Here is a 20,249-nt window from a genome sequence, read left to right on the forward strand (position 1 = left end):
ATAAGTCACACAATGTGCTCTGTGACCTCAGCACCAGTATCACCATGCAAATCTCCAAATCACATGCGTCATATTTAACATTAAAACCAAAATGGCAGCACAAAACAAATGTGGAAGAAATACAATAAAGTTAACATTAAAGTTGTGTTATGAGATTTTTTTTGAGAAACCTAGTTCTTGTGTTTATTTAAACATTAACTATCTCTCGCAAGTATATAAGAAACAATTTTTTTTTACAAGTAAAAGTTTTGCACTGGAACCGATGTAAATTGTGTACTAGACTCAGGAAATTAAAAATCACTAAGTACTACTGTTAACCATCAACACTTTCATATAACATGTGGTCTTACAATAAAAAAATGACAGGATTGTAACCTAATTGTTTAATTCAACCAATAAGTGCTAACATATGAACTCTTTTGATATTAAAGTATCGGCAATGCAAAACCTTGTAAACAGTTGCTTGGCACAAACCATTTGAATGTATGAACCCAAGTTTTCATCATCACACTGTGAAATAAATTTCAATTTAGCCAGCTGGGTGGTAACCTGGCAGAGTGATTGCACAACAATTGCCAATCCTAATTGATTTGTATTCCATTCTTTTCCATGGAACTGAAGTCTAGCAAATTCTACGATAGATGAGCGCTCTGCTTCGCCAAGTTAATCCCAGAGGTGGCCAAATTGAAAATTACCCACCCAACACCACCACTCCACTCAGTGTCTCTTGTCGATACTAATCCTTCTAGTGTCCAATATCTTGTTCCAACTGTTCTTTCATTGATTCCGTAGCATGAATCATTTTATAAATCAACTTGCGGATGGTGTGGACTTTGCAATTCTTCTGTGTGTGAATCATGACAAAATAAAGGCTTATTTCTATAAACATACCAAAGTACATAGATTAGCAATTACAGGTTGTATTTGGCATCATCACCCTTTAGAAATTCCACATGCCTTAAAATGCATCAATGATTATTTTGAGGCATCATTGCTCATCCCTTTAACAACAAGTTCTCTGTTTAAATATGTAGCCCAGTACACTAAATTGAAAGTTCCAAATAAAACAGGGAACATTATCCTGGACATTCTGTCGATTTTGCTTACGCTGTTAAATGTTTTCTTGGCCTCCTGTGGCTTGGTCTCTGGTTTGGCTTCTTTTGGTTCTGCAGTTGCACTCTTTGCAATTGTTGGTAGTGCTGAGTCCTTGGTGATATTGGGTGCATAATTGGCAACTGCAACTGCATAAGCGTTATTTTTCTTCATGATAGAAGCCTTCTCTTTCTTCTGTGGGATGTAAATGAAAGCTATTCATTGATTTATTCATTATTTTTATTGCAGAATTAGTGAATGACACTGCACAAAAGGCTGCCATTCAATATGTTGCACCTATGCTGGCTCTTTGGAATGATTATCCAATTAGCCCCATTCCCCTGCTTTTTTCTTCAGAGCTGCAAACTGTCCCCCTCCAAGTATTTATCCAATTTTCTTTTCAAGGTTTTTTTTAAAAATCTGCTTCACCATCCTTTCCGATTGCAGATTATAACAACTTGCTGCATTAAAAACATATTCCTCATGTTGTCTATGATTCTTTTGCCAATTACCTTGTTTGATAAAATAAGCTTGATAAAGTAAAGGAAATGATGGGATTTCCGGCTACTTTACTGACAGAAAAACAAACTTTGAGTTAAATAAAAATACTAACAATATAAAAATGCATTTTCATCCAGAGATTTATTCACCTCACTAGGAGAAGAAAACACTGCTCAGGCAGGGGGAAACCTAGAGAGTGCTGCATGATGGGTGTGCTCATGAATGGATGCAGACAGCATGTTTAAAAAGAAGGCCCTGAACTATCAGGGTCATCAATGTGGAGGGGGAATGGAGGTATCATTTTCAGCCTTTGGGATCGTTGATACTGGCAATGTGCATCAGCCAAAGATTGCCCTCTCATTTCACAACCCCACCCCTGTAAAACTTGTGTCCCTCTACAAAAGTGACCTTTAATTGAGGTCTTAAAAGTTTTGTTTATATGCCCACCTAAGGCAAGTGGGTGCTTTCAGGAAACCTGGTCCCTCAGAAACTCACAAAAGGGCAGGACCATGATGGTGAGCTGCCACAAACGAGTTTCCTGCCAATTGCCAGCCCTTCCCCACGTACCTGTAAGAGGCCTGGAAAATTTCACCCTTGAGTTAATAATTTAAAGAAATTAAATTAAGAGGTAGCTGAGAAATCAATGTGAAAATAATTGTTACATTGTGCAAGATAGACATATAAATCACTATCTTTTCTATAAATATGATCTCAATAGTTATTTAAGCATTTCCATTTCACCTCTACTATGTTTCAAGAAATTATCATTGAAAGTACATAAGATATCAGATAAAATCACTGCCAGGGTGCGAGGGGTCAGTGCCTAGCTATGTCCCTGGCCACCCATTGGCTCCAATGGCCTCCAAGCCCCCCCGACATGGTCATCTCATCTGGCCTCCGTTTGTGGAGAGCAATGGTGATTCCCCCAGATTCACGTTGCACCAGTGGATGGGTGGATTCTAGGAGCTGGGTGAATCCAACTTAAAACAGATCCAGCGTATTTAAATTTTTATTTAAATATGCTAATCTGGTTCTCACCCAGCAAGGGCGTGAAGCAAATTACTTCACCGACCAGGGGTGGGGAGAATCACAAAATGAGTTCTACCCATTGCAAATCATGTTATAGCCCCTCTCACGAGCATAGCTGGCAATAACAGGAGTTATGCCTGCATGAGAGGGGCTGGAGAATCGTCCCCGCTGTCTGTCGTACCAAACATTTACTGAGGGTTCATTTCATTCTTTTGAAGGTGGGAGGATACAGTTTTGAGCAGAAGGTGGAGGCAAAATCTCAGTGTAACTGACATTCAGCTGTACCTCCTCCAAATATCCAATACTTTGTGTGCCTGATTAATGCCTTCTGCATGATAAGAGTAAAAACCCTGCAGTCCTACAGGAGTTTTTAATTGAGTGGAGCAACTGATAGAGGCATTTGGCCTCATCACGCCATGAATTTACTAGTTTTTAATGATAATTCCCAGTATTTTTATCCATCTATTGTTGTTTAAAATAGATTAAAAATAAGGAAGTTGAAATTGGTAATGGACAGTAGACAAAACAAGAAATAACAAATCAGCAGCCTGTTTTACAATCCACTCAACTTTCTTAATGGAAAGGAAGGACCGGGTGTAAAACTAGTGACCGATTTGCTACTGTGCATTTACTGCCCGAGACCTACATCTGCCTAAAGTTTCTGATAGTCCACTTTTGACTTGCCCAGGCTCAATTTACTCCTAAAACTGGAATGTCATTGTACTTGTACTTGTCATTGTAGGGGTGCAGATCCTTGGGCACCAGCAGTTCTCTGACACTTTAGTCAGTTAATGTTCTTGCATGTGAATCTGGACAATAAATGATACAGTAAGAAGTTTAATAACACCAGGTTAAAGTCCAACAGGTTTATTTGGTAGCAAAAGCCACACAAGCTTTCGGAGCTCCAAGCCCCTTCTTCAGGTGAGTGGGAATTCTGTTCACAAACAGGGCATATAAAGACACAGACTCAATTTACATGAATAATGGTTGGAATGTGAATACTTACAGCTAATCAAGTCTTTAAGAAACAAACAATGTGAGTGGAGAGAGCATCAAGACAGGCTAAAAATATGTGTATTGTCTCCAGACAAGACAGCCAGTGAAACTCTGCAGGTCCAGGCAAACTGTGGGGGTTACAAATAGTGTGACATGAACCCAATATCCCGATTGAGGCCGTCCTCGTGTGTGCGGAACTTGGCTATCAGTTTCTGCTCAGCGACTCTGCGCCATCATGTGTCGCGAACGCCGCCTTGGAGAACGCTTACCGGAATTTCAGAGGCCGAATGCCCGTGACCGCTGAAGTGCTCCCCAACAGGAAGAGAACAGTCTTGCCTGGTGATTGTCGAGCGGTGTTCATTCATCCATTGTCGCAGCGTCTGCATAGTTTCCCCAATGTACCATGCTCGGGACATCCTTTCCTGCAGCGTATCAGGTAGACAACGTTGGCCGAGTTGTAAGAGTATGTACTGTGTACCTGGTGGATGGTGTTCTCACGTGAGATGATGGCATCTGTGTCGATGATCCGGCACGTCTTGCAGAGGTTGCTGTGGCAGGGTTGTGTGGTGTCGTGGTCACTGTTCTCCTGAAGGCTGGGTAGTTTGCCGCGGACAATGGCCTGTTTGAGGTTGTGCGGTTGTTTGAAGGCAAGAAGTGGGGGTGTGGGGATGGCCTTGGCGAGATGTTCATCTTCAGCAATGACATGTTGAAGGCTCCGGAGGAGATGCCGTAGCTTCTCCGCTCCGGGGAAGTACTGGACGACGAAGGGTACTCTGTCCACTGTGTCCCGTGTTTGTCTTCTGAGGAGGTCGGTGCGGTTTTTCGCTTTGGCGCGTTGGAACTGTTGATCAATGAGTCAAGCGCCATATCCTCTTCTTATGAGGGGATCTTTCAGCGTCTGGAGGTGTCTGTTGCGATCCTCCTCATCCGAGCAGATCCTGTGTATACGGAGGGCTTGTCCGTAGGGGATGGCTTCTTTAACGTGTTTAGGGTGGAAGCTGGAGAAGTGGAGCATCGTGAGGTTATCTGTGGGCTTGCGGTACAGTGAGGTGCTGAGGTGACCGTCCTTAATGGAGATGCGTGTGTCCAAGAATGCAACCGATTCCGGAGAGTAGTCTATGGTGAGTCTGGTGGTGGGATGGAACTTGTTGATGTCATCATAGAGTTGTTTCAGTGATTGTTCACCATGAGTCCAAAGGAAGAAAATGTCATCGATGTATCTCGTGTATAGCATCGGTTGAAGGTCCCGTGCGGTGAAGAAGCCTTATTCGAACCTGTGCATGAAGATGTTGGCATATTGAGGTGCGAATCTGGTCCCCATGGCTGTTCCGTGTGTCTGGATGAAGAACTGGTTGTTGAAGGTGAAGACATTGTGGTCCAGGATGAAGAGGATGAGATGTAAAATTGCATCTGGAAACTGGCAGTTGTTGGCGCTGAGCACTGAGGCAGTTGCAGCAATGCCATCATCATGGGGGATGCCCTGTTTATGCCCTGTTTGTGAACAGAATTCCCACTCACCTGAAGAAGGGGCTTGGAGCTCCGAAAGCTTGTGTGGCTTTTGCTACCAAATAAACCTGTTGGACTTTAACCTGGTGTTGTTAAACTTCTTACTGTGTTTACCCCAGTCCAACGCCGGCATCTCCACACAATAAATGATAGTCAGTGTATGAGCCTCATTACTGAATCTGAACTGATGACCTCAATTATTCACTTCCCAATGCAATTCCAATGGAAAGTGATCCGGAATGGAAATCAGGCTATGTTTTTCCTCCCTAGCACTGGTATGTGTATGCTACTTATTACAGTTGTGTTCCACACTGGCTGAGGAAACTGAGAACACTGAAACAGGCATCTTCCTAACCTATATTCCTCTGAACAACTCTGTATGTTGCACCATGGAGGATGAGCATATTATGTCATCAGGGTTTACACATTAAGGTTGGATTCGAGCAGCTGAAGGAACCCCTTACCTTATCATTCACAACACTTTTGCCATCCCAAGCCCAGCCTCGTTTTGTAAAATAATTTACTGTGGCAAATTCTATTAGTGCAGAGAAGACAAAAGCGTAGCAGACAGCAATAAACCAGTCCATGGCAGTGGCATATGCAACTTTAGGAAGAGAGTTTCGGGCACTGATACTCAGAGTCGTCATTGTAAGCACTGTTGTAACTCCTAGAAAAAGATAAAAATCAGGAAAAGAAAACTCCATCACTTTATGCCGAAAAGCAACAAGGTCTGTAGAGTCTATAATATCTCTTGAAAACATCTAATATATGTGTTTTTTGGATGAAGCATGAACAATACCCAATTACTGCAAAAGAAAACATGAACATGGTTATTTCTTTGTGACACTGTAGAAGTGCTTCTCTACTGCATTTTGTTACCAAACACACTTTATTGTGATGCACATTTCAGATGACATTTTTTCCCAGTCCAGTGCACTGTTGACAAGAAGCCGGAGGTCGCATCCATCAGGTGCCCGAGGTGCTGAACCTGCCTTTTAAATAAATTTGAATTGCTATGACCTTTACAATGCCAAATACATTTTTCTGTCCAAGTGGGGTACCAATCACGTATTAGCACAAGATTATTTTTCTCTTACAAAAGAACTTTATTTACATATGTGTGTCCTGATCAGTCCCAAAGCACCTTAATGCTTTCATCATTACCATTAAAAATTAAACAACTCCTTTTCTATCTGTGAGGGAAAATGTTTGTATATTTTTTATCTCCTGTTCTTTGTTTCTGATTTCCATCTTGACGACTTATTGAAATTTCCGTGGATCAAGGCAAATGCTCACAAAAATATATTAAAATAATCTCATTAATATTTATTCAGGATCGAAAAAGGTTAATCCAACGATTGGCTGGATAACAATCCTGATATTAATCTGAAGGTGGCTTCCAAGTCAGGGAGAGGAGGCGAGGTAGCACTGTGAGGGTACAATCGAGAAATCAAGTCACTGGGCCAAATTTCTGTCTCTTCATGGAGAATCGGCTGACAAAATGTAGAATTTTGTGTTTTTATTGCTGGACAGAGTTTTTTTGCAGGAAAATTAATTTTAATGTGCTTTCCTGACCTTGTGCCATTTTAATTTCCCATTTTTGCAGGTTGGGAAGGCCTTGGGTACCACCTCTTTTTGCGAGCACGGCAATGTTATGACTTGGAAGCCACCTGCAGATTAATATCAGGGTTGTTATCCAGCCAATTGTTGGATTAACCTTTTTCCATCCTGAATAAATATGAATGAGATTACTTTAATATATGTTTGTGAGCATTTGCCTTGGTCCATGGGAATTTCAATAAGTCGTCAAGATGGAAATGGCCATCATCAATAGATCTCCCCATGAGCTTCGTGGAGTACGAGCTGCCTTATTGAGTGAGTGGAGGTTCACCCAATGGGAAGCAGCCAGCGGGGTTTTTTTTTAAGCCTGTAACTTTTATCTGGACCGGAGATGCAGGTCCCGAGCTGAAGACTACTTGACTGTAAGCTGCGGGAGCACAATAAAGGGTGTTGGTGTTGAGAAACTGGCATTTGGCTGAATTACTCCAGGCAGGCTGTTTAATTATTTGAAGATTTGTGAGTGGAACTGAACACTGAATCAGTGAACGTCCATATTGCTGAGCTTATGATTCAGGGAAAGTAATTGGCGAAGCATCGGCCGGCCATTATGGAAAAGCCATCGATTTAAATGGAAATGTATTAGGCAATTTCTTGGGGCAACAAATCCACAGCTTGAATGAGAATTTTTGTACTGGCTGCCCTAAGACAGTACAAGACCAAGCTAAAGTCCCAGGCTAGCCACACAGACTCCCGCTGACTATGGCAAGGTCTACAAGACATAACAGACTACAGGATGAAGGCATGAAAAATCGCCAGCACCAATGCACCCCTCCCTGATGAGCTCAATGCATTCTATGCCCTTTTTGAGCAAGAGGCCAGCAAGAACACGCCTTCCACCCCGGAAGCCTCGGCCAAACCCGTATCCGAGGTCACCATTGCAGACGTCAGATCAACCTTCTCAAAAGTCAATCCACGGAAAGCGACTGGCCCAGATGAGCACTCAAGTCCTGTGAAGAACAGCTGGTGGGGGTATTCGCTGATATCTTTAATCTCTCTTTACACCAGTCTGAGGTCCCTATCTGCTTCAAGAAGACGACTAGCATCCCAATACCAAAGAAAAGCCAAGCAGCGTGCCTTAATGACCATTGTCCGGTGGCTCTGACATCCATCATTATGAAGTGCCTCGAAAGGATAGTCCTGGCACGAATCAATTCCGGCTTCCCAGATTGCCTGGATCCACTATAATTCACCTACCACTGCAACACGTCCACAGCAGACGCCATCCCCCTGGCCCTACACTCAACCCTGGAACACATAGATACCAAAGACACCTGCGTCAGACTCCTACTTATTGACTACAGCTCAGCCTTAAACACCATTATTCCTATGAAACTCATCTCCAAACTCCATGGCCTGGGGCTCGGCTCCTCCCTATATGACTGGATCCTGAACTTTGTAACCCACAGACCGCAATCAGTAAGAATAGGCAACGACATCTCCTCCACGATCATCCTCAACACAGGTGCCCCACAAGGCCCTGTTGCACTAGATGACAGTGGAGTAGCGCTAGAGGAGGATAGTGTGGTCAACTGCATCAAAGGTCATAGTTAGGTTGAGAAGGGTGATGAGAGCAGATCTGAATTAGGAGGAACAATACCGGAGGTCAGGAATAAGTGTAATACTGATTCAGTTAGTTTACAGCGATATGTAATAAACATTCGAAAGCACATCCCAGGTCCCAGTCTCTCCATGAGCAATGCGATCATAGGACTATTCATCTGAATTGAAATACTGCAACACTTCCAAAATTCAAATATGTAGGATATGGAAATTTGGAGATCATCAAGAGTGAGGATTTCACATTTCCATCCATGGCAACAAGGTATCTTGCATCAATGCAGAATAAATCTTAATAACTTGATAGGGACTACTTAAGTGAGATTCTTAATTTTCTCTTATTATTCTGTATAGTCCTGGTTACTTACCGCCTCAGCAGTCACAACACTCCACCCCGCCCCACCCTCCCGCTCACTTCCTCCGACACACTTTTCTGCTTCTTCTGCTCCTAATGCAACACATTGCACTTGCTTGTTTTCTCACTATGACCTCCTCACACTCTTTATCATTAGCACACAAGCAACACTATTTGTTTCCGACATCCTTAAAATATCTCATCTGGGTAACTTTAGCGCAAATCCATCTTTTTTGCAGAAGAATCTGGCACCGAATATGTGGGAACAGGCAGCCATAGGAGGAGACCGAGCCTCAAAACACGCCCTCCCCTTCCAGAAGAGATAGTCATAGATTTTGGGGTGTGTGTGGATTCTGGAGAGGCTGTTGTTGGACATTCACCCTCTTTGCCTTCTCACTGAAATCACAACCTCACGCAGTGTGGTTGCTTTCAGCAGTGACTTATCTGACTGTGCTTACCCTTGAAACTCTTATAAGGTGCAGCGCATGTGAGTAGGAGGAAACAGCCCTCCAGAAAATGCAATGCCACGCAACCATACTCAACAAGTAGCGGTTGAGAGGCTGAGTAATTTAAAGGCTAGTGAAGTCTAGGAGAATCATCAAGTGGAAGAGCCCAGGAGCAAGGGCAAGTAGATAAGATGGCTCAGGGAACCTGTCATTGGAAGGCAATGTTATATTCTTGCCCTGCAACAGAAAAAAGCTGAGGGCCTCAAGGACCGAGCCTAAAGAAGAGAACTGTTCAATGTACCAGAAAATGTCTAATTGCAGAAGGCAGCCTGCCAGCTAATTTCTGTCCAGTGGCAGAGTGTTTCTTAAAATGATATTCATGGGATGTGAGCATCAATGGCAAGGGCAGCATTTGTTACCCATCCCTAATTGCCATTCAGAACGTGGTGGTGAGCTGCCTTCTTGAACTGCTACAATCCCTGAAGTGTAGGTACACCCATAGTGCTGTTAGGGAGTTCTAGGATTTTGACCCAGTGACAGTGAAGGAATGGTAACATAGTTCCAAGTCAGGATGGTGAGTGGTTTGGAGGGGAACATCTAGATAGTGGTCCCATGTATCTGTTGCTATTGTCCTTCTAGATGGTAGTGGTTGTGGGTTTGGAAAGTGCTGCCTAAGGAACCTTGATGAGTTCCTGCAGTGCAATTTGTACATGGTATACACAGCAACAACTGTTTGGCAGTGGAGGAGGGAGTGAATATTAGTAGAAGGAGTAGGAATCAAGTGGGCTGCTTTGTCCTGGATGGTGTCAAGCTTCTTAAGTATTGTTGGAGCTGCAATCATCCAGGCAAGTAGAGAGTATTCCATTACACTCCTGACTTGTGCCTTACAGATTGTGAAGCGGCGTTGGGGAGTCAAGAAGTGAATTACTCACCACAGAATTCCTAGCCTTTGACCTGCTCTGGTAGCCAAAGCATTTATGTGACTAGTCCTGTACAGTTTCTGGTCGATAGTAACCCACAGGATGTTGACTGTGGGGGAATCAGCAATGGTAATGCCATTAAATGTCAAGGGGTGATGGTTAGATCCTCTGTTGTTGGAGATGGTCATTGCCTTGCACTTGTGTCGTGTGAATGTTACTTGCCACTTGTCAGCCCAAGCCAGGATATTGTCCAGGTCTTGCTGCACTTGAACATGGACTGCTTCAGTATCTGAGGAGTTGTGAATGATACTGAATATTGTGCAGTCATCAGTGGACATCACTACTCCTGACCTGAAGATGGAAGAAAGGTCATGGATGAAACAAATGAAGATGGTTGGGGCCTAGGACACTACCCTGAGGAACTCCTGCAGTGATATCCTGCAGCTGAGATGATTGACCTCCAATTATCACAACCACTTTCCTTCATGCCAGGTATCCAACCAGTGGAGAGTTTTCCCCGATTCCCATTGACTCCAGTTTTGCTAGGGCTCCTTGATGCCACATTTGGTCAAATGCTGCCTTGATGTCAAGGGTACTCACTTTCACCTCATCTCTAGAGTTCAGTTCTTTTGTCCATGTTTGAACCAAAGCTGTAATGAAGTCAGGAGATGAGTTAAGGGCATTTAAATGGCCATTGGATAAACATATGGATGATATTGGAATAGTATAGGCTAGATGGGCTTTAGATTGGTTTCACAGGTCGGCGCAACATTGAGGGCCGAAGGGCCTGTACTGTGCTGCAGTGTTCTAATGCTGAGTGACCCTGGCAAAACCCAAATTGACCACCCGTGAGCAGATTATTGCTAAATGCCACTTGATAGCTCTGTTTCTTTTAATTTTTACTCCATTCTTAAAGTTACAAAGCCAACGCTCAGAGTAGACCAGGTAGACCCAAGTGTATTCCTTGCTCCAAAAACCAAATTTAAATTCCAATTGATAACCCCTTCCATCACTTTATTGATGATCAAGAGTAGACTGATGGGGCAGTAATTGGCCGGGTTGGATTTGTCCTATTTCTGGTGTACAGGATATACCTGGGCAATTTTCCACATTGTCAGGTGGATGCCAGTGTTGTAGCTTTCCTGGAACAGCTTGGCTGGGCACCCAACAAGTTCTGGAGCACCAGTCTTCAGCAATATTGTTGGAATATTGTCAGGGCCCAGTAATTGTCACTTTTGGTCCCCTTATTTAAGGAAAGATATTATTCATCAGAGTCAGTTCAGAGAAGGTTCACTAGGATGATCCCTGGTATGGAATTTAGAAGAATGACAGGTGATCTCATTGAAACATTTAGGATTCTTCAGGGGCTTGATAAGGTAAATGCTGAGAAAATGTTTCCCCTCATGGGAGAGTCTAGGACCAGAAGGTATAGTCTCAGAATAAAGGGGCAATGATGAGGAGGAATTTCTTCTCTCAGAGGTTGAGAGTCTTTGGAACTCCTTGCCATAGAGAGCGGTGGGGGCAGAGTCCTTCCTGGAACCACAGGAATTGGGTGAAATCCTTAATGAGTACTTTGTATCGGTATTCACCAAGGAGAAGGGCATGATGGATGTTGAGGTCAGGGATAGATGTGTGAATGCTCTTGAGAACGTCAATATATCAAAGGAGGAAGTGTTGAGTATCTGTAATAACTCCACGGAGACGAAAGTCCTGTCACCAAGTTACTTTATTTACACTATACATCAATACACAGCCAGCTCTCCAGTAACTCCCTGCTGAACGCCACCTGAGAGTCTGACTCATCTGCTTTAAAAAGGGAGCATGAGGCTCCCTGATTTAACCATCAATTAAGACTCATCAGGTACTTCTTTTCGGGTAAGACTCATCAGGTATTTCTTTTCAAATACCAACCAAATAAACTAACTCAAATTAACTTAGGGCTTGTTCATACTCTAGCCAGCCAACCTCATTAGCCTGGCTGAAGTCATCACAGTATCCTAAATTGCATTGAGGTAGACAGGTTCCCAGGGCCGGATGGGATCTATCCCAGGTTGCTGCAGGAGGCAAGGGGAGAAATAGCTAGGGCTTTAAGACATATCTTCACATCCTTTTTGACCACTGGAAAGGTTCCAGAGGACTGAAGAATAGCCAATGTTGTTCCCTTGTTTAAGAAAGGAAGCAGGGATAATCTAGCAACTTATAGCCTGGTAAGCCTGGTATCAGTGATGGGAAGCTTTTGGAGAAGATACTGAGGCACAGAATATATGCACATCTGTAGGAAAATGGACTAGTTAGTGACAGGCAGCATGGTTTTGTACGGAGGTCATGTCTCACCAACTTGATTGAGTTTTTTGAAGAGGTGACAAAGAAAATTGATGAGGGAAGCACCTTGGATGTAGTTTATATGGATATCAGCAAGGCGTTTGACAAGATCCCACGTGGCAGACTGGTCCAAAATCTAAAATCACATGGGATTCAGGGTGGGCTGGCTAGATGGATACAGAACTGGCTTGGTTATCGAAGATGGAGAGTAGTGATGGAGGGGTGTTTTTCAAAATGGAGAGCTGTGGCTAGTGGTGTTCTGCAGGGATCAGTGCTGGAACCTCTTGTTAAATGATCTGGATGAAAATGTGGGTGGTCCGATTAGCAAGTTTGCGGATGACACGAAGATTGGCAGAGTTGCTGATAGTGCCGAGGATTGTCAGAGGATACAACAGATATAGATAGATTGAAGACTTAGGCACAGAAATGGCAGATGGAGTTTAATCCAGACAAATGCGAGGTGATACATTTGGGAGGATCAAATTTAGATATGAATTATAGTGTGAATGGCAGAACCCTTAGGGACATTAACATAGAGGATTCTGGGCATGCAGGTCCACAGTTCCCTAAAAGTGGCAACACAGATGGCCAAGATGATTAAGAAAGCATATGGCATGCTTGCCTTCATCAGCCAGGGCATTGAGTACAGGAGTTGGGAAATCATGTTGCAGCTATATAAAACCTTGGTTATGGTGCATTTGGAGTATTGCGTGAAGTTCGGGACACCACATTATCAGAAGGACGTGGAAGCTTTGGACAGAGTGCAAAGAAGGTTCACCAAGATGTTGCCTGGTCTTGAGGGTATTGGCTATGAGGAGAGGTTGAATAAACTAGGATTATTTTCACTGGAAAGATGGAGACTGAGGGGAAACCTGATAGACGTCTACAAAATTATGAGAGGCATAGACAGGGTGGATAGTCAGCGGCTTTTTCCAAGAGTGAAGGTGTCAATTACAAGGGGGCACAGGTTCAAGGTGAGAGGGCTAAAGTTTAAGGGAGGTGTGTGGGTGAAGTATTTCATGCAAAGAGTGGTGGGTGCCTGGAATGCGCTGCCAGAGGATGTGGTGGAAGCAGGCACATTAGCAACATTTAAGAGGCATCTGGATGTGTACGAGTAGGGAGGAAATAGAGAGATACAGACCGAGTAAGGGCAGGAATTTTTTTAGTTATGGCATCATGATCAGCACATGCTTGGAGGGCCGAAGGGCCTGTTCCCATGCTGTACTTTTCTTTGTCTTTTTAGATTTAAGGCTGAGATAGACAGATTTTTGTTCAGTAAGGGAATCAAGATTTACAGGGAAAGGGCAGGAAAGTGGATGTGAGGAATGTCGGATCAGCCATGATCCTATTGAATTGCGGAGCAGGCTCCAGGGCCAGCAAGGGGAACAAACTGATCAGCTGCTCCGAAGAGTGGGAGAATCTCGCATTCCTTGCAATAAGAACAGAAGGCGAAGACCACATAGCACATCCAGCTGACCTTTCTATTGTAGAACACAATCCACCTTCGGGTTCTTAAATGCCTTGAGAATAATTCCACATTTTCTCACCACCACTATTGCACCCAGATGGTCATTAATCATTCTTTCCATGGAGAAGTGCTTCCTGACATCAATCCTGAACTTGTTCTGAGCTAACGCATTGCTGTCACATTCAATTTCATTTCAAGCTTCTTATTGAGTCATCTTCAAGCTGAAAAAGGAGGCACTCCGCTACACTTCATGTGGGAAAATAACATTTTGTCCAAGTGTGCTAAAATAATCCCTTTTAGATGTTCTTATTTGAAAGTAACATATTCCTTACAATCTGTCACTTTTTCCCTGGCTTTATTTCCATTCTTAAGGTATATTATTATATATTAACATACATGTCAAACCAACATGTAAGCATGTGAATAGCATTTCACAATTGTTATTAGAGCATAATAATTACTTGGAGCAGCTGTTCGTTTTGGTATGCACTTACAAAATCTTTAAGCTTAATCTCATTTGATTCAAACAAAATACAAATAATGAAAACTCCATGTGTTCCACAGTAATAGCCTTAAGAAGTATGTAAATGATGTTTTTAAACAGATGTGATTTTACCATTGAACTAAAACAAGAAATGCCTATTTTAATCTCAGAATATTAAAACCAATGCTGTGTGTTCCAAAAAGCAGCATTCCTGCACATCCCTGGCTGTTTCGGTGTATACTCAGAATCTAGGAATGCTTCAGATTGGACCAAAATATGTTGAAGAAACTAAATTCATATTTCTGATCACTTACTTAGATAACAAAACATACTTAATGGCAAAATCTAGCAAATGCAATCAGAAAACTTTGGAGACGTGTTAACTACCCTTTGCACAAAGAAGCTTCATGTATGAACAAGAGAGGGTAAACGACCAATGGGGCTGTGATTCATCAGAGCAGAGTACGCCTGATTTTCAATAGAAAATAAATCAGGTAAGGTTTGTACAATGGGTAGGTACAAAGAACAAAGAACAGTACAGCACAGGAAACAGGCCCTTCGGCTCTCCAAGCCTGTGCCGCTCATTGGTCCAACTAGACCATTCGTTTGTATCCCTCCATTCCCAGACTGCTCATGTGACTATCCAGGTAAGATGATCTTCAAGATTACCATCCATGTAGCAAAGACAGAGATTCCAAATCACTTTTCTATCCTCATCAGTCCTGTTCACAAAGTGACAGTCTATACAGTCATAAAGTGCAGGAAAGGCCCTTCGCCCCATTGAGCCTACATCGACAATGTGGAACAGTGATTGAATGTTATGGTATTTCAGATGCTCATCCAAATACTTTTTAAAGGTTGTAAGGTTTCTGGCCTCCACTACTTTCCCAGGTAGTGCACTGGAGATCCCCATAACCCTCTAAGTGAAAATAATTTTTCTCAAATCCCCTCTGAATCTCCTGCCCCTTACCCTAAAACTATGTCCCCTGTTATTGACCCCTCAAACAAGGCAACAGCTACTTCCTACTCACCCTGTTCATAACCCTCAATCATGTCCCCCCCTTCGGCCTACTCTGCTCTAAAGAAAACAATCCAAACTTATCCAGTCTCTCCTTATAGTTCAAATGCTCCATCGCAGGCAGCATCCTGGTGAATCGCCTCTGTACCCCCTCTAGTGCAATCACATCATTCCCATAATGAGGTGACCAGAACTATGTCCCACATTAAGCCCACAACTTTTGCGCAGTGAAAATAGCACAGAGGCATGACTCCAGAAGTCCCGCATCCAAACTCAGCCCCACCATTTGTGTGTGGGCAGGGAGAGGGAATGGATTGAAGCAGGTGAAATTTTGTACATGTTTGGGGTACCTGAAAGTTAACACTTTGATTGACAGCTCCAGCTGCTTATAACAGCTTTGAAGTGAGTTTATGAACACAATCGTTTGTTTTCCATAGAACCCAGAAGACAGAGGGTGGTAGCGGAGGGGTCTTTTTCCGGCTGGATGCCTGTGACTAGTGGTGTTTCGCAGGGCTCTGTATTGGGACCTCTGCTGTTTGTGATTTATATAAACGATCTGGAAGAAGGTGTAACTGGGGTGATCAGTAAGCTTGCAGATGACACGAAAATGGCTGGACTTGCAGATAGTGAGGAACATTGTCAGAGGCTACAGAAGGATATAGATAGGCTGGAAATTTGGGCAAAGAAATGGCAGATGGAGTTCAATCCTGAAGTGATGCATTTTGGTAGAACTAACGTAGGGGGGAGTTATACGGTAAATGGCAGAACCATAAAGGGTGTAGATACGCAGAGGGACCTGGGTGTGCAAGTCCACAGATCCTTGAAGGTGACGTCACAGGTGGAGAAGGTAGTGAATAAGGCATGTGGCATGCTTGCCTTTATAGGATGGGGCATAGAGTATAAAAGTTGGGGTCTGATGTTGCAGTTATATAGAACGTTGGTTTGGCCGCATCTGGAATACTGCACCCAGTTCTGGTCGCCACACTACCAGAAGGACGTGGAGGCTTTAGAGAGAGTGCAGAGGAGGTTTACCAGGATGCTGCCTGGTATGGAGGGGCTTAGTTACGAGGAGAGATTGGGTAAACTGGGTTATTCTCACTGGAAAAACGGAGGATGAGGGGTGACCTAATAGAGGTGTATAAAATTATGAAAGGCATAGATAGGGTGAACGGTGGGAAGCTTTTTCCCAGGTCGGTGGTTACGTTCACGAGGGGCCATAGGTTCAAGGTGAGGGGGGGAGGATTAACACGGATATCAGAAGGACGTATTTTACACAGAGGGTGGTGGGGGCCTGGAATGCGCTGCCGGGCAAGGTGGTGGAGGCGGACACACTGGGAACGTTTAAGACTTATCTAGATAGCCACAGGAACGGAGTGGGAATGGAGGGATACAAAAGAATGGTCGAGCTTGGACCAGGGAGCGGCGAGGGCTTGGAGGGCTGAAGGGCCTGTTCCTGTGCTGTATTGATCTTTGTTCTTTGTAACCCTAGAATCCCTTCAATTCAGAAGGAGGCCATTCAGCCCATCAAGTCTGCACAGCCTGTCAGATGCAAGCCTGCAACCCTCCTCCCCTTCTCCCTCACCCTATCCTCATAACTCCAGGCATTTACCATGGCCAATCCATCTAACCTGCACATCTTTGGACTGTGGGAGAAAACCAGAGCACCCGGAGGAGATCCACACAGACACAAGGAAAATGTACAAACTCCACACAGTCACCCAAGGTCAGAATCAAACCTGGGTCCTTGATAATGTGAGACGGCGTGCTAACCACTGTGCCACCTACCGCTGTGCCACCAATTAAAGGAAGTTAAATGTAGGGTTCTTGATCAACAAGAGTATATTTTTTTCTGAAATAGTGAATTAAACTGTAGCTGCCTCATTAGTTGGATGTCTAACCTGTGCATGTTAGACTTAGTAGGAAAACGTCTAAATTTATCAGAGTTCTTTGGAAAGATAGACTTCCCTTTTGGAGAGGTAACATGCCCTTTTGGACATGGTCCCTGGTCATCTTTGGGAGAGACCAGGTGGCCCTTGAGAATTTTAGAAGTAAATATGAATGCGCATAAAAATGGATAAACTCAGCTGGACTGTCCAGCCATTGGAACCATTAAGAGGGCTGTTAAGAGAACGGTCAAACTTTCAATGTATCTAAGTCTCCTGGCCTTTAAATAATTGAAAAATGTCTGCAGCGCTCAAAAATTCAGTGCTTGCTTTTTCACTTTGTTTTTGACACAAGCCTTGGAGTTTTCTTTATAGCATTAGTACTGCAAGACTGATTTCACAACATATCTTTATCACGGTGGGAGGATACCTGCCAACTCACAGTTCGATTGACAGCTCCAAATGCTTACAAAGTCTTTGAAGTGAGTCTATGAATACAAATACTTGTTTTTAAAGACGGAATTGAAGACAGTTAAATATAGTAAATAGTTTATAACAATGAGAGTATATCATTTTCTGAAATAGTGAATTCATCAATATACACTTAAGAAATGTATTTAATCTCAACATGGATCCTGAGGTTTGCCCATGGTGGTTATTGGGCGAGTTGGCATGGAGGATGTAAAGGAAAAGGTCGATGGGTAGTGGAAGCCACAGGTTGGCATGAGTTGGCACAGATGCTATACAGGGCCATGGGAGTGGGTAGAAGTACATTAGGTAGGTTTGGAAGGTATGGGGGATTTGTTTTAAAAATTCATTTGTGAGACCTGGCTGGCCAGCATTTATTGCCCATCCCTAGTTGCCCTTGGAGGGCAGTTGAGAGTCAACCACATTGCTGTGGCTCTGGAGTCACATGTAGGCCAGACCAAGTAAGGACGGCAGATTTCCTTCCCTAAAGGATATTAGTGAATCAGATGGGTTTTTCCGACAATCGACAATGGCTTCATGGTCATCAGTAGATTCTTAATTCCAGATATTTTTTTATTGAATTCAAATTCCACCACCTGCCGTGGCGGGACTTGAACCCGGGTCCCCAGAACATTAGCTGAGCTTCTGGATTAATAGTCTCACGATAATACCACTAGGCCATCGCTGGGGCATGAGAGGAGTATGAGGGGTGAGAGCTTTTTTTGTTTCATTCTTTTTTTCCATAATTTTGACAGGCCTTTTGCCTAGCTGACTTCTGCACCTAGCCAACAGACACCAAACTCTTTGAGGGCGGTGATCATGATTCTCATCTTGAACTGCACCCCTGCACACCACCATCCTCTCCCCCCGTCCCCTCATCCCCAACAAATTGAAAGTCTGAACTTGGGAGAGAAAATACAAACCTAAGACTCAATCTTTATCATCATTAATTATGCTGCAGCAAAATGTGACAATAAGCGACAACAGTTTTTGCAGACTATGCATTTATTTCTTCAGTGTTGGAAACAACATGCATTAATTAAGCATCTCCTCAATTCTCAGGACACCTTAAAGCAAGGCAAACCAATGGATTACTTTTGCAATGTGGTAACTGTTGGTTCTGGAGGCAGGCAATTCGCATACATCAATTTACACACAGCAATTCATACGCAGAAATTTACACGTGACAATTCGCATGCAACAATTTACAAACTACAATTTTTATGCAGCAATAAACACTCCATAATTTTCACAACAATTCATATACAGCAGTTTGCACACAATAATTCATGTGCAGAAATTTGCACGCAACAATTTATATGTAAATTTACATGCACCAATTCTTATGCAGCAATTGACACACAATTCATGTGTAGCAATTTTCACACAACAATTTGTACGCAGAAGTTTACATGGAACAATCTGTATGCAGCAATTTGTATGCAATTTACATGCGACGATTCTTGTGCAACAATAGATATGCAATTTACACATCATAATTCAGACATAGCAGCTTACATGTAACAGATCATATGCAGAAATTTAAACTCCGCAATCTAAGTAGAAATCTATACAAAACATGTGTACGTAGCAATCTGCACACAATATGTGAAGATATTTACTCGCAAGTTTGTACACAGCAACTTACACGCAACAGTTCATACACAGCAACTTACACGCAACAGTTCATACACAGCAACTTACACGCAACAGTTCATACACAGCAACTTACACGCGGCAATGTTCCATAAACAACAAATGGAAATTAATAGTACTGGTTGAGGGAAGAATCTTGACTAGAACAGCCAGCTCTCCTTCGAATAGTTCTATGAAGATCATTTTTATCAAATAGAGCAGACCGGTTTCGGATTTAAAATCTCACGTGAAAGAGAGCCCCATATAATAAAGTAGGATTTCTTCAGTCCAATATTGAAATGTTAGCTTACACTCTATGCTCAGGTTTGTAGTGAAATCTGAATCCACAGTTTTCTTGCTCAGGCAAATGCTACCAACTAAGCCAAATTCAAATTTGGTTTAGATGGAGGAACTGAAATAATATCCATGACATTGTATTACTAGCTTTCGTGTTTGTGGATTGTGAAAAAGGGCAATATGGTTGTTCAACACGTTGTTCCAACTGTGGCACAGATTAGTAGGCTGTGGGTTGATCCCAAAATAACCCAGAGTGTAAAGTGACAGTCTCCCATGCATTATTACCACATGGTGAGTCGCTGAGCGAAGTCTTTACATTATTCCACTTAGAGAGGAGTGTCATTTCAAGCCAATTTTTCCAATTCTTAGTTTCATGTGAAATTCTTTTTTTAAATGCCATTGATTTTAGTTTTTAAAATTGTGTGGGCCTCCTCATTAAGTATTTATGAACTGAGAGGAGGCCCTTTAAGCTTGAATAGGTGTATAATTTAAAGGTGTAATTAATTTGGAGTTAAGAAGCATTTTGCATACATTTGCGCTGGTTCTTTACTTGACGTTTAATGGAGCGAAGCGTTGGAAAAGGCATTTGTTGGCCCACTCCAATTTTCCGATTAGTGCACCATGTGTGTGTTCTATATCAAAGGCTGAATTT

The 20,249-nt window shown here is 42.9% G+C and overlaps 1 protein-coding gene across 1 annotated transcript in view; it reads right to left on the minus strand.

Annotated features, from left to right (window-relative positions):
• Positions 1 to 808: 808 nt before the first annotated feature.
• Positions 809 to 20,249, minus strand: part of LOC144496025 (gamma-aminobutyric acid receptor subunit alpha-2-like) — a 274,394-nt gene continuing 254,953 nt past the window's right edge. Inside the window, exons 9-10 of the mRNA XM_078216981.1 lie at positions 5,589 to 5,791; positions 809 to 1,287 (exon numbers count right to left, since the gene is read on the minus strand). Of these exons, the coding sequence (XP_078073107.1) occupies positions 976 to 1,287; positions 5,589 to 5,791 (515 nt within the window). The 3' untranslated portion in view covers positions 809 to 975. The remainder of the gene's footprint in view (positions 1,288 to 5,588; positions 5,792 to 20,249) is intronic.

This window comes from Mustelus asterias, chromosome 1 (assembly GCF_964213995.1).
Source record: "Mustelus asterias chromosome 1, sMusAst1.hap1.1, whole genome shotgun sequence".
Taxonomy (NCBI): Eukaryota; Metazoa; Chordata; class Chondrichthyes; order Carcharhiniformes; family Triakidae; genus Mustelus; species Mustelus asterias.